This window comes from Schistocerca cancellata, chromosome 3 (assembly GCF_023864275.1).
Source record: "Schistocerca cancellata isolate TAMUIC-IGC-003103 chromosome 3, iqSchCanc2.1, whole genome shotgun sequence".
Classification (NCBI taxonomy): domain Eukaryota; kingdom Metazoa; phylum Arthropoda; class Insecta; order Orthoptera; family Acrididae; genus Schistocerca; species Schistocerca cancellata.
In genome coordinates this window covers 252,743,612-252,756,989 of record NC_064628.1, presented here as the reverse complement: position 1 = coordinate 252,756,989, position 13,378 = coordinate 252,743,612, and the positions used below count along the sequence as shown (strand labels likewise).

General features: G+C 45.2%; 1 protein-coding gene across 1 annotated transcript in view; it reads right to left on the bottom strand.

The window, feature by feature from the left end:
- Window positions 1–284: 284 nt before the first annotated feature.
- LOC126174895 (ER degradation-enhancing alpha-mannosidase-like protein 2) overlaps window positions 285–13,378 on the bottom strand; it is a 92,771-nt gene continuing 79,677 nt past the window's right edge. The window contains exon 9 of the mRNA XM_049921318.1: window positions 285–1,233. Within this exon, the coding sequence (XP_049777275.1) occupies window positions 293–1,233 (941 nt within the window). The 3' untranslated portion in view covers window positions 285–292. The remainder of the gene's footprint in view (window positions 1,234–13,378) is intronic.

Below are 13,378 nucleotides of genomic sequence, written 5' to 3'. Positions count from 1 at the left end.
AATTCCTCATCCTATATATTTACACAAAATGCAAGAACCTTTATAGGTTCATGAGACTTTTTTATTTCATAGTACATAACAGAATACTAATATCCTATGTAGGTCCTCAGTCTTACATGAAAATGCAGTGGTTAATGTATTGTTTACTGACAAGTTGCGTGGTTTTCATTTCTAGCCCTGGCTCTTTTCTTCCACTACAAACAGAATGAAACCACCACTGCTTCGGTAAAGTAAATACACTCATAACAACAAAGATGGCTCACCTTTTCAATGGAAGTGCTAATATTTTAGTTCATTCAGCTCCAAATATTTCACCAGACATAGAAATTCGCTGCACAAATGGTTGTGCTAGACATGAAAGGACCTCATAGTCACTTTCCCAAGAAATATTGCGAGGGTAATTTATTTCTGAGCGCAGCCTCTCGAGCAGAATCTGAGGATCAAAGTCACGTTTTGGAGGGACTCCTGGCAAAAGAAAGTCTTTCAGAGCAGATGAGATATCAGATGAGAATATCTGTTTAACCTCTTTTACTCCATGCCAGGCTGGAACCATTTTAACACCTGCTTTCTCACTATCCACTACTCCCACCGGGCCACTCTGCACTACCTTTTTTGCTTTAGATGTGTCACGGACTGCATAGACATGATCACTATCATCTGCTCTATATTCTAGAGCACTGTTATGGTTCTGAGTAGATTTATCTTCTTCAGATGACGAGGAAAGTTCCAACCCTCCATTACTACTCATGTTTACATTTCCTGTAGTTATGCTAAAGTTATCAAAATTGTCTTGATCAGAAATATTTACAGACTCAGAAGAATTATCAGGCCTTATGTAAGACTCCGAAGAGTTAGTTTCATTACCGTCTACTGCAATGTACTGTGTATCTGCATCATCTGTGATCACACCACCATTATCAGAACTTTGGTTAACTTCATTTAAACTTCCATCCAACACTGTATTAGTGACCTCTTCATTATTTTTTGCCTCTGTCCGTTGATCATCATCAGTGTCAGAATTAGAATCTGTATTCTCTGTTGTAGACTGCTCTGTCTGTTGTGTAGAATTTTCAGTTTTTACAAACGACTGATGCTTTTTCCTGAGGTTGCGAATTGTGGAGAGACGTTCACCACGGAAATTTCTGCTGTCTATATTGCTCAGCATCTGGCGGATATCAGATTCTCGATGACCACTGCAGCAATGTAAAGCACCTGGATCAATAGGGTGAGCCTCTGTGAAGGAAAAAAATATGTTACTTGATTATCAGCAAAACAAAATAATAGAATCGATTGTCAAGCACTTTTTTGATGTATGTGGAAACTATTTCAGAGTGGTTACAGACCTACATTAACAAACTGCAGGTGCAAAATAGAGATTGATATCTGAAATTAAAAACTAGAATTACTGTACATACACGTTCTCAATTCTTTGCTAAGATATAGTGATTCATACACTTAAGCATCAAACGACTTGTGAAAGATTGATTCTTGTACAATACTGCAAAAGCGTGATCTCTCCAATGAAGAGTTATTGTGATGGTCTTGAAATCTTATCCCTTTTTCAGGGCACATCATTCTGAAGAAGCTCACAGAATTATCTTCATAAACAAATGATGATGTAATTCACAATACAATTGCTGTGTAGGCCAAATGCTAGTGAGCACGTAATGACTCTAATGCTTAAACTTCCATGGAAAAAATTATATAACATAGCTGTTACTGCTATCCTGTGATGCGTTTGATGGTGCAGCCTCTTCCAAAACATTCCATACTGGAAAAAAGCCATGTGCACTCTGTGCGTATACCGGGGGGAGTCATCCAAGATGTGGAAAGAGTCCTTCCGGATGCCATGAAGGGTACAGGGTGCAGCCATGTGGCGGCTCATGTCGACACTAATGATGTGTGTCGGTATGGAACGGAAGAGATTCTCTCTGGTTTCCGGCAGCTATCTGAGTTGGTGAAGACTGCCAGTTCAGCTAGCAAGATGAAGGTAGAGCTCACCATCTGCAGTATCGTCAACAGGACTGATTGCGGGCCTTTGGTACAGAGCCGAGTGGAGGGTCTGAATCAGAGGCTCAGACAGTTCTGCGACCGTGTAGGCTGCAGATTCCTTGACTTGCGCCATAGGGTGGTGGGGTTTCGGGTTCCACTAAATAGGTTACGTGTCCACTACACACAGGAGGCAGCTGCACAGGTAGCAGGGGCCGTGTGGCGTGGACTGGGCGGTTTTTTCAGTTAGACAGTCTTGGGAAAGATCAAAAAGGGCTCCAGGGCAAAGAAACATTGGGAATCGACCAAGCAACAGTCGGTATTGTAGTTGTAAATTGTTGTAGCTATTTTGGAAAAGTACCAGAGCTTCAAGTGCTGATAGAAAGCTGGCTAAAACTGGAGAAAAATTCTGCTGAAATTTTTACAGAGGCGCAAACTGTGTTCAGAAAGGATAGATTAAATAAAGTAGGTGGTGGTGTGTTTGTGTCTGTTGGTAGTAGTTTATCTTGTAGTGAAGTTGAAATAGGTAGTTCCTGTGAATTACTATGGGTAGAGGTTATACTCAACAGCCGTACCAAAATAATAATTGGCTCCTTCTATCAAATCCCCGACTCAGATGATATAATAGCTGAACGGTTCAAAGAAAACTTGAATCTCATTACAAATAAGTACCCCACTCATACAGTTATAATTGGTGGAGAGTTCAATCTACCCTTGATTTGTTGGTGAATATACATGTTCAAAGCCAGTGGTAGACAGAAAAAAACTTCCGAAATTGTACTAAATGCTTTCTCTGAGAATTACTTTGAACAATTAGTTCATGAACCCACACAAATTGTAAATTGTTGTGAAAACACACTTGACCTCTTAGCCAAAAACAATCCTGATCTAATAGAGAGCGTCATGATGGATACAGGGATTGCTGAACACAAGGCCATTGTAGCGAGGCTCAAAGCCATATCAACCAAAACCATTAAAAATAAACGCAAAATATATCTATTTAAAACAGCAGATAAAAATTTGCTTGATGTCTTCCTAAGAGAGTGTCTCCATTCCTTCCAAGCTAATTATGTAAGTGTAGACCACAAATAGCTCAAATTCAAAGATACAGTATCGACAGCAATAGATAGATTCATACCGCATAAGTTAATAAGAAACGGGACTGATCCACCATGGCACACAAAACACAACAGAACACTGTTGCAGAAGCAATGAGAAAAACATGCTAAATTCAGAAGAATGCAAAATCCCCAAGACTGGCTAAGTTTCACGGAAGCTCGAAATTTAGTGTGGATGTCAATGCGAGATGCTTTTAACAGTTTCCACGATGAAATATTGTCTCAAAATATAGTAGAAAACCCAAAGAGATTCTGGTAGTATGTAAAGTACACCAGTGGCAAAAAACAGTCAATACCGTCACTGCGCAATAGCGATGGTGCCACTTATGCGGAGTTACTAAACACAGTTTTCCATCATTCCTTCACGAAAGAAGATGAAGTAAATATTCCAGAATTCGAACCCAGAACAGCTGTGACATAAAAGTAGATATCTTAGGTGTTGTGAAACAACTCAAATCACTTCAGAAAGGCAAGTCTTCTGGTCCAGATGGTATACCAATCAGGTACCTCTCAGAGTATGCAGACACAATAGCACCTTTCTTAGCAATCATATACAACTGCTCACTTGACGAAAGGTCTGTTCCTAAAGACTGGAAAGTAGCACAGGTCACACCAATATTTATGAAAGGAAATAGGAGTAACCCATTGAATTACAGACCCATATCACTGACCTCAATTTGCAGTAGGATTTTGGAGCATATACTGTACTCAAACATTATGAATCACCTTGAAGAAAATGACTTATTGATACATAACCAACACGGATTCAGAAAATATCGTTCTTGTGCAACACAGCTAGCTCAAAGTCCCATGAAGTAATGAGTGCTGTTGACATGGGATCTCAGATCGATTCCATATTCCTAGATTTCCAGAAGGTTTCGATACCGTTCCTCACAAGCGATTATTAATCAAATTGTGTGCGTATGGAGTATTGTCTCAGTTGTGTGACTGGATTCATGATTTCCTCTAAGAGAGGTCACAGTACGTAGTGATAGATGGTAAATCATCGAGTAGAACAGAAGTGATATCTGGTGTTCCGCAAGGTAGTGTCATAGGCCCTCTGCTGTTACTGATTTATATAAATGATCTAGGTGATAATCTGAGCAGCCCCCTTAGATTGTTTGTAGATGATGCAGTAATTTACTGTCTAGTAAAATCATCAGACGATCAATTCCAATTACAAAATGATCTTGAGAGAATTTCTGTGTGGTGCGAAAAGTGGCAATTAACACTAAACTAAGAAAAGTGCGAGGTTATCCACATGGGTACTCAAAGAAACCCGATAAATTTTGGGTATACAATAAATCGCACAAATCTAAGGGCTGTCAATTCGACTAAATACCTAGGAATTACAATTACGAGCAACTTAAATTGGAAAGACCACATAGATAATATTGTGGGGAAGGAGAAACAAATACTGCCCTTTGCTGGCAGGATACTTAGAAGATGCGACAAACCCACTAAGGAGGCAGCGTACATTACACTGTCTGCCCTCTGCTGGAATATTGCTGCGTGGTATGGGATCCTTATCAGGTAGGGTTGACGGAGGACATCGAAAAAGTGCAAAGAAGGACAGCTTGTTTCATGTTATCATGCAAATGGGGGTGAGAGTGTCACTGATATGATACGCGAGTTGGGGTGGCGCCACTGAAACAAAGGCTGTTTTCTTTGCAGTGAGCTCTATTTAGGAAATTTCAATCATCAACTTTCTCTTCCGGATGCGTATATATTTTGTTGACACCCACCCATGCAGGGAGAAATGATTACCATAATAAAATAAGAGAAATCAGAGCTTGAATGGAAAGATTTAGGTGTTACTTTTTCCCACACATCATTCGAGAGTGGAATGGTACAGAAGTAGTATGAAAATGGTTCGATGAACCCTCTGCCAGGCACTTACCACTTACGAGTAAATTACAGAGTAACCATGTAGATGGAGATGTAGGTGTTTGTACAAACATGGTTGGATTCTCATCAGAAGTCCAAACCATATGCCAAAAGGTAATGCCCAATCTTGTGGCAAGTTAACAGGACTCCTTCCTGCCTCAGTGTCTGGAAGAAAGAATGTCACCACTGAGTAGCTGATTTTAGATATCTCCATCAACTGGCATATGGTCCTTTGTCTAAACAGAAAGTCACTGCATGTACGGAGATATTGTAACTTGCCACTAAAATGAATGTAAATATTTCTTTGCTTATTGTATTCACCAGTCTGCTGCCCTAAATTCCCACATTTCTTGTTACCCAGCAGAATATCATCATTTCCTACAGGTTGTAGGTGAAAAAGCGTGTTCTGTATGGTTTGGACTGATATACTGGGCAGCACCTACACAATCAGAATAGATGAGGAATTTATGTGCTCAAATATATGTAATCTGCTCCACTTACATCAAGACAGTGTGTTGCCCACCAACAGAAATGTTACGCAAATTTGGTAATGGGTTCTTGAGGGTATTAGTGGGGCAAACTACAGAGCAGCAAAGGAGATTGCCCCCACTTAGTGTCAACAATAAATTGTCAAATAATTGCAGCACTGGTGTACTCTCTTCAAAAACTTAATTTTATAAATAAATTCTGGTGTACTGTCTCTCTTATATTCCAGAAGATCTAAGAATACCTGGGACATCTTGAAAGACCAAAGTAGCAGTCTACACCAGCGACAGTAAGTGTGTTGCTGCACAGATCAGAAATGACACTTTCACTCATGGCCATTCAGAGAATGTCATTACAATGGGATGCAGTGCTGTTGGTGGCAACAGAAAATGTGGTAGCACTGATGATATTGGCTTGAGGGAAACCATATTCACATTCAAACCGGTCTGTCAGTATTTTCAAAAACACAATACTTGAAGCAGTTCTCTGAGTCAGAGGGTAGAAATCATTAAGAGACTCACTATGCTTTCAAATGGTATCATACGCTTTATAAAGATTGAGAGACAGACAAAGAAACTGTTGATTGCATTGGAAAGCTTCTAAGGCACCCCCCTTAAGCAAGGTCAAGTTATAAACTGTAGAATAGCCCTGAATTCAAAATTTAAAGCAACTTAGGAGTTATATGAAGATGGTATCTGCTCTTTCAGACATGTCCAAAAGAACAGATACCAAAGGTGGCCGTGCACTTCTCTAGAACGAACTGATAATCAAATCAAGACTCTAAGTTGCCAACAGGCATTTATATACATCTATGTAGTGTGTGGACATTATGTTAGGAATGTGGGTCTCAAGGGGAGCATGCAAGCGATATGTCGCTGTAGTCGCACTATCCTCTGTGACCCCGGTGGCTCAGATGGACAGGGCCTCTGCCATGTAAGCAGGAGATCCTGGGTTCGAGTCCCAGTCAGGGCACACATTTTCAACTGTCCCCGTTGATTTATATCAACGCTTGTTGGCAGCTTAGGGTCTTGATTTAATTATCATTTCAATTTAGGAGTTGTCTTGACCCAGAATCCAGGCTAGAATTTATACTGAGATTTTCTTCTACGCAGCTACTAATGACAACACAATGATAATCACTCAGCAAGTCCCTTCCTTTCCTGGTTTCAAGAGGGTATTGGTACTGTATCCCTCCAAGAGTTGGGGAAGTCATCTTCCTTCTCCCAAGTAAGTTGAACATTATAAAAAGGATTTTTCCATCTGCCACTTTGAAGTGCAAGGTGCTTTCAGGACCCAAAGACAAAGATATGGATGCATCGCAAATTTGCTCATTATGGGAATATTGTCTCAAATACCCCTCTCAGTAACGGCTCTGTGCTGACAGACAGCTGGCAGTAGTGATTAGCCTACAACAATATTCTGCCATTCTCTGTACTATGTCTCTTTGGCTGATCTGGAGACAACTATTTCTCTTTACGCTAATAACTGAGCACCTCTAATTTCACCTAGAAATTATCCAGACGGTTTACATACTAATGCTGACTTGATGGAATACTTTATAGAGTTAAGGGATTCACAATATGAGTCTGATTTTGCTCTTCTTAATAATTCAGTGATATTTGGCTCCAGCTATCCACAATTCTGTGAAGTTCTCTACAGTTCATCGGTGTTTAAACCACTGTGAAGGTGCACCATTCAACAGATAGCAAGCTGTCTTTGTAGATGGCCTACAGAATTAATGCATCAGTGGCTTGGCAGATCATAGTGCCACATTCATAATGTGACAGACCCAATCTTGTATTCTGTCTCAATGCTCAAACATGGACAGTTGGCTATACAGCATTTGGTTAGTCTTGCTGAGCATCAGTTTAATTTCAAAGGCTTCCTTTGGGAAACTACTCTATCTGTAAGTTGTACCTAAATCAGGAGAGCAAATCAATGACTACTTTCCACTGAACAGCATTACCAAGGGCTGTAATGCACTTCGAAAAAGAGTCAGTAAATAATGATTCCATGGTAGCACTGAACTGGGTATCTGTCTCACATTTACTAGATGTGAGGTTATTGAGATCTGCTTGGACAGCTGGGTGGATTGAAGTTCCCACTTTAGGAGAAGGGGGAGTGTGCAAGACCTGGAATGAATCCACGTTGTGGATTAGCAATGGGGGCTGGTGTGCCAGCCAGCCTGGATGCAGTTTTTAGGGGTTTTTCCTCATACATTGAGATAAATACTGGACTGGTTCTCATGTCCCACCTTAGATACAAAATTCACAAACACTTTGAAAAATGTTATCACATTTGACAATGGACTGTATCTGGTACCAAGCACCGCGGGTTTTGAATCCACGCCAGACGGCATGGACCTCGATGACCACCAGAGGCCGCTGCAGCAGTTGCGCCTTAAGCTGTGGCTGCGCGTGCTCCTGGCCCTGGCGCTACTGTGGAGCACATGGTCCCAGTGACCGATAGAGACATACCCTGTCATGTATTTAGGCAGCTGCATCTCACTCTGTGAGGCAGTCTGGTATATGCATTGATTCAGTTGACATCTCGCTTACAGACATTGTGTTTATGTTGCGTGTGCTTACTTCCCATTACAAGTGGGCATTGTTTTGATTTTGTGAGGTTGGCTCTTGTGACCCCGTGGCTTACTTTGTTGATTTGGTGTCTTGCTTGTCTGTCTCTTGTTGTGCTTGTCCTTTCATTCCTGTTCGTCCGTCTTGTTTGTTCGCGGGCTGCTCCCGTTGGTACAGCTGCGTTTTCATTAGCGGCAACCCCACACAGTCCCTGTTGCGGTTACAATGTTTTGGCGACGAGGTAAATGGTAGAAGTTGTTAGCATGGAGGCCAAGTTGGTCTGTCTTCTGGAGCAACATCAGCAGCTCCAGTTAGACATCTTACAACAGTCGATGTGGTTGCTAACGGACGAAGTCGATGCCTGGGACGCATTAAAACAACAGCTCCCGAGTCCTTGGGTGTCCGACGCTAGCCCACATCCGCCGTTGTTCCCACCACTTAATGATGCTAAAGAAGACTGGGAAACATACTTACATAGACTGAAACAACATTTCACAGCTTTTCAAGTCACGAATGACCCCTTGCAGCGGTCATTGTTTTTGTCTTGGGCCTCCCCAGCCACATTCTTCCTTCTCCGCAAGTTGGCACCCTTGTCCGATCCTGTGGCTCTCTCTTTCCAGGAGATATGCTGTTTGATGACAAACTATTATTCACAGTGCTACCATGTGGTTGCCCCTTGGCTGGAGTTCCACCAGTGCCGTAAACAGCCTGGTCAACCATGTCATTCCTGGGTCAGGGACTTGCAGGATCTCAGTTGTTGATGCGATTTTACATGCACCGATCAGCAGTGTAAGGCTTCGTATGCGAACTCACAGATTCGGGATGTGGTGGTTCAACTGGCTGAGGTCCGCACTGCGCCATTGAAACTCGATAATCCCTTGTTGGAAGAGATTCTCCGCATTGCCTACTCATTTGAAATTGCTCAGGCGGCTAACAAGTGTCTCACGGAGCGGTCGCAAGTGGCAGCGATCAATGCATCTCTGCAGGTTCCGCCCTCATGACATAGACGTGGCCCGGCCGACAGAGGGCAGCACCATCGGGACTCCTCTTTGTCTGATGTCTCTATGGCATCAGAGCCTCCGGTCGCCCCTTGTCATCGGTCATGTGGCCAACTTCTATCTTGCTTACAGTGCTTTACCGCACACTCTCGCACTGACTGCCCACACTGCTGGAAAACGTGCATGCTGTGTGAGGAGGGGGCCACATCCGATCTGTTTGTCGTAGTTGCTCGACTCGCTCCCCTCCTGCCCCTATTGGGCCTCAGGATACAGTACATACTCTGTAATCGGTCATCCCACCCCTGGAGGACCCATCAGCACAGAAGCTATTCCTCAAGCTCCGCTTTTCTTCTGAGGCTGTCAGTTTTCAGGTCGACACTGGGGCCACTATCTCCCTGATTAATATTGCGACATATACTTGCCTGGGCTCCCCTGTGTTTTCACCTCCCTCTCGGCATTTGATCGCCTACGGTGATGATTCCATTCCCCTTCGTGGGCAGTTCATCGTCAAGGCGACATGCAAACATGTTCACCGGCTCCTTACACTCTTTGTCACTGACCATCTGTCATTTTCGAATATTTTTAGTGTAGATGCGTTTCAACTGTTTGGCTTTTCCATTTCTGACAAAGTTAAGGTCTTTTCCATGGCTGTTCCTTTTCAGGACTTGGACAATCTGTGCTTTGCTTTTGCATCATTGTTTGCGGCGAAGCTCGGATGTGCTCCACATTTTCAGGCACACATCACACTTCGGCCAGATGTGCAGCCTCGCTTTTTCGGGGCCAGACCATTCCGGTGGCCTCATGGCCAACAGTCAAACAGGAACATGATTAGCTCCAGGCTGCTGGCGTCCTAGAGCCTGTGACATATCGTGCTTAGGCAACACCATTGGTGGTCGTATGGAAACCCAATGGGTACCTTTGGCTGTTTGGGGACTTCTGCACTACTGTCAATGCTCAGTCCTTAATAGTCACTTACTCCAATCCCTGACAGGAAGACCTTCTCACCAAGCTTGCGGGGGCAAGTACTTTTCTAAGATCTACCTGGCTGAGACATACCACCAGTTACCCTTGGATGCTGATTCCCAGCACGCTATGGTTATCAACACACCTTTTGGCTTGTGCAAGTACAAGCGCCTTCCATTTGGTGTTTCTTCGGAACCGGCAATTTTCCAGCGGTTCCTGGAGCAGCTTACGCAGCCTATCCCAGCCTGTGTGAATTATCTGGATGACACCTTGGTCACCGGGTATTCCCACCAGGACCATAAGCACAACCTCAGCGCCTTATTCCACATTCTGCAATCTGCGGGTTTATGCTGTCGGCTGGACAAGTGTTGTTTTTTTCAACCGGAAGTTGATTACTTAGGCCACTGGCTTAGCAAAGATGGCATTCACCCTACGGATCGCAATGTCGTGGCCATTGAGGTCCTTCCTCGTCCCAAGGACTTACATGAAATCCAGGTGTTCTTGGGCAAGGTTACTTATTACTTAAAGTTCTTACCACAAGCTGCCTCTGTTGCTCAATCCCTCAATCACTTGTGTCACAAAGGGGCAACTTTTGATTGGACTCCTGCCTGTGACCAGGCTTTTCTCCATTTAAAGACGATGCTGTAGTCTTCCCCTTGCCTTACTCCCTTCTCTCTGGACCGCCCCTTCGTTAGGGTGGCTGATGCTTCGGCATAAAGCATTGGGGCAGTCCTCGCACATCAGAATGCTGATGGCTCAGACCAGCCCACTGCTTATTCATCTAAGACGTTAACCCCAGCACAACATTAACTACTACTCCCAGATTGAAAAGGAGGCCCTGGTGATAGTGTTCGCTGTCCAAATATTTCACATCTATCTCTTTGGGGCAAAGTTCACCCTCCTGACAGACCATAAACCCTTAGTTACGCTTTTCGGACCCCGCTCTCACCTCCCAGAGAGGACAGCTCAAAATCTCCAGCACTGGGCGTTATTTTTACGGAATTACACTTACACCATCTGGTATAAGCCCACCGCCCACCATGCTAATGTGGACGCTTTATCACGTCTCCCAGCAGGCCCCGATCCTGCATTTGACCAACAGGAGGTCCTCTGCTCTCACACTGATTCCGCCCGTGGGGATGCGCTGGACGGTCTGCCTCATATGGCTGCTCACATTGCCATGGCTACACGTCGAGACCCTATCTTGCAGCAAGTTCTCTACTACATGGTCCATGGTTGGCAACCCTATATTACTCCTTGGATGCAGACCGACTTCAGCCCCTGGCACCACCTGTCCCACAACACTCTCCGTGGTCGATGATGTCCTTCTGTTATCCGCAGAGTCAGATCCCATTGGGTGGTCATCCCTCCAGATCACGTGCTCAGTTTGTTGCATCATGGGCACAGGGGTATGTCCCACATTAAAGTTTCGGCTTGCCGGCAAGTGTATTGGCCCAGCATTGATGGTGATATTGAACGCCTGGCCTGCGGGTGCACTGTGCGTGCGCGTCACCATTAAGGCCCCCCAGTCATTCGCACCCTGGCCTATGCCTCGCTGGCCCTGGGATCGCATCCATCTCGATTTTGCGGGCCCGTTTTTGGGGTCCATTTGTTACTTATCATTGATGCCTACTCCAAGTACCCATATGTCGTCCGCATGGCATCCACCACCATAGAGGCCACGCTCATGGCCCTGGCCCAGGTTCTCGCCATTGAGGGCCTGCCTCACACAGTGGTCTCCGATAATGGCCCCCAATTCATGGCATCCTCTTTCCACGACTTCTGTCAGGTCAACGGTATCAAACATACCCCTAGCCCGCCTTTACACTCTTCCTCCAATGGCACAGCAGAGAGGCTTGTCTGCACATTTAAACAACAGTTGACAAAGGCGGTCGACACATCTCCAACCACGTTGGCCCTCACCCCGTTCTTGAGCACTTTATCGCACCACGCCAATTGACGGACATAGTCCGGCAGAGCTCCTCCATGGGTGACAGCTGTGGATTCTGCTTAATTTGTTGATGCCGCACCCTCCCATCCCCGCTTGCAGCCCTCACAGCATTATGACCCCGGTGCAGCCATATGGGCCTGCGTGTACAGGAGTAAGGCGGGTTGGATGCCAGCCACGGCACGGTCGTCGCAGCCCACGGGCAGTGTGTGACGTCAGTGCAGATGTCTAAAGGGATGGAGTGGCGCCATCATAACCAGCTCCGCCCACATACCCCTGCACGACTTCCACCACCGCCTCCTCCTACACTACCTCCTTCGGGTACAGATGTGGTCCTCAAGTTGCCACCGCTGCCCCCGGTTGCTGCCTCTCCGCGAGCCTGCCGCCGACCCACCCTGCCCCCAGGTGGATCGGAGGCTCCCTCTGACGACCTGGCCTCTGGGTTGGCCGTCAGGGAAACCTCAGACGTCCCTTTCTCCCCGACAATGGCGGTTGACGTGCCTGGGTCTTCTCCCTGCTGCCACCCACCGCGGCACCGTCTGGGGCATTTTCACCCCTAAGCGCAATTTCAGGAGGGAGGGATGTGGTACCAAGTGCCATGGGTTTTGAATCCGCACGAGATGGCAAGGACTTTGACGACCACTAAGTGTCGCTGCAGCAGTCGTGCCATAAGCCGTGGCTGTGCGCGTTCCTGGCACCAAATCTAACGTGAAGGCGCCACTGTGGAGCACATGGTCCCAGCAGTCAATAGCGAAATACCCTGTCACGTATTTAGGCAGCTGCATCTCACTCAGCTAAGCAGTCTGTAATTCGCGTTGATTCAACTGACATCTCGCTTACAGACAGCTTGTTTACATTGCGTGTGCTTACTTCCCGTTACAAGTGGGCGTTGTTTTGATTTTGTGAGGTTGGCTCTTGTGACACCGTGGCTTCGCACTTTGTTGTTGATCTTGGTGTCTTGCTTGATTGTTGTTTTGCTTGTCCTTTCATTCCCGTTCGTCTGTCTTGTTTGTTTGCAGGCCACTCCCGTCGGTCCCGCCGCGTTTTCGTTAGCAGCAACCCCGTCACAGTCCCTGACACAGTTACAACACTGTACACTAGATGCAGACTGATGGGGTACACATATTCATCCCAGAGGAGGAGTTGCCTTTGGGACTAGCGATCTCATTGTAATAATAGCATCTATACAAAAATGATTGGACCTCTGTGTAAGTGGAGACACACCATACCAATCTCAATCCCGCACTGACTGGTCAAAGGGCACTAGAATGGATGGAAGGTTATTGAAGAGAAGAGGCTTCCAAAAGCTCTCCCCTTGGGCCACTTTCTAGCAGAATGTCTTAGCATGTGAGGTTTGTTCAAATTTTCACAAAGGTGGAATGAATGTGACAGATTTCTAGCAATGCCTGTGAG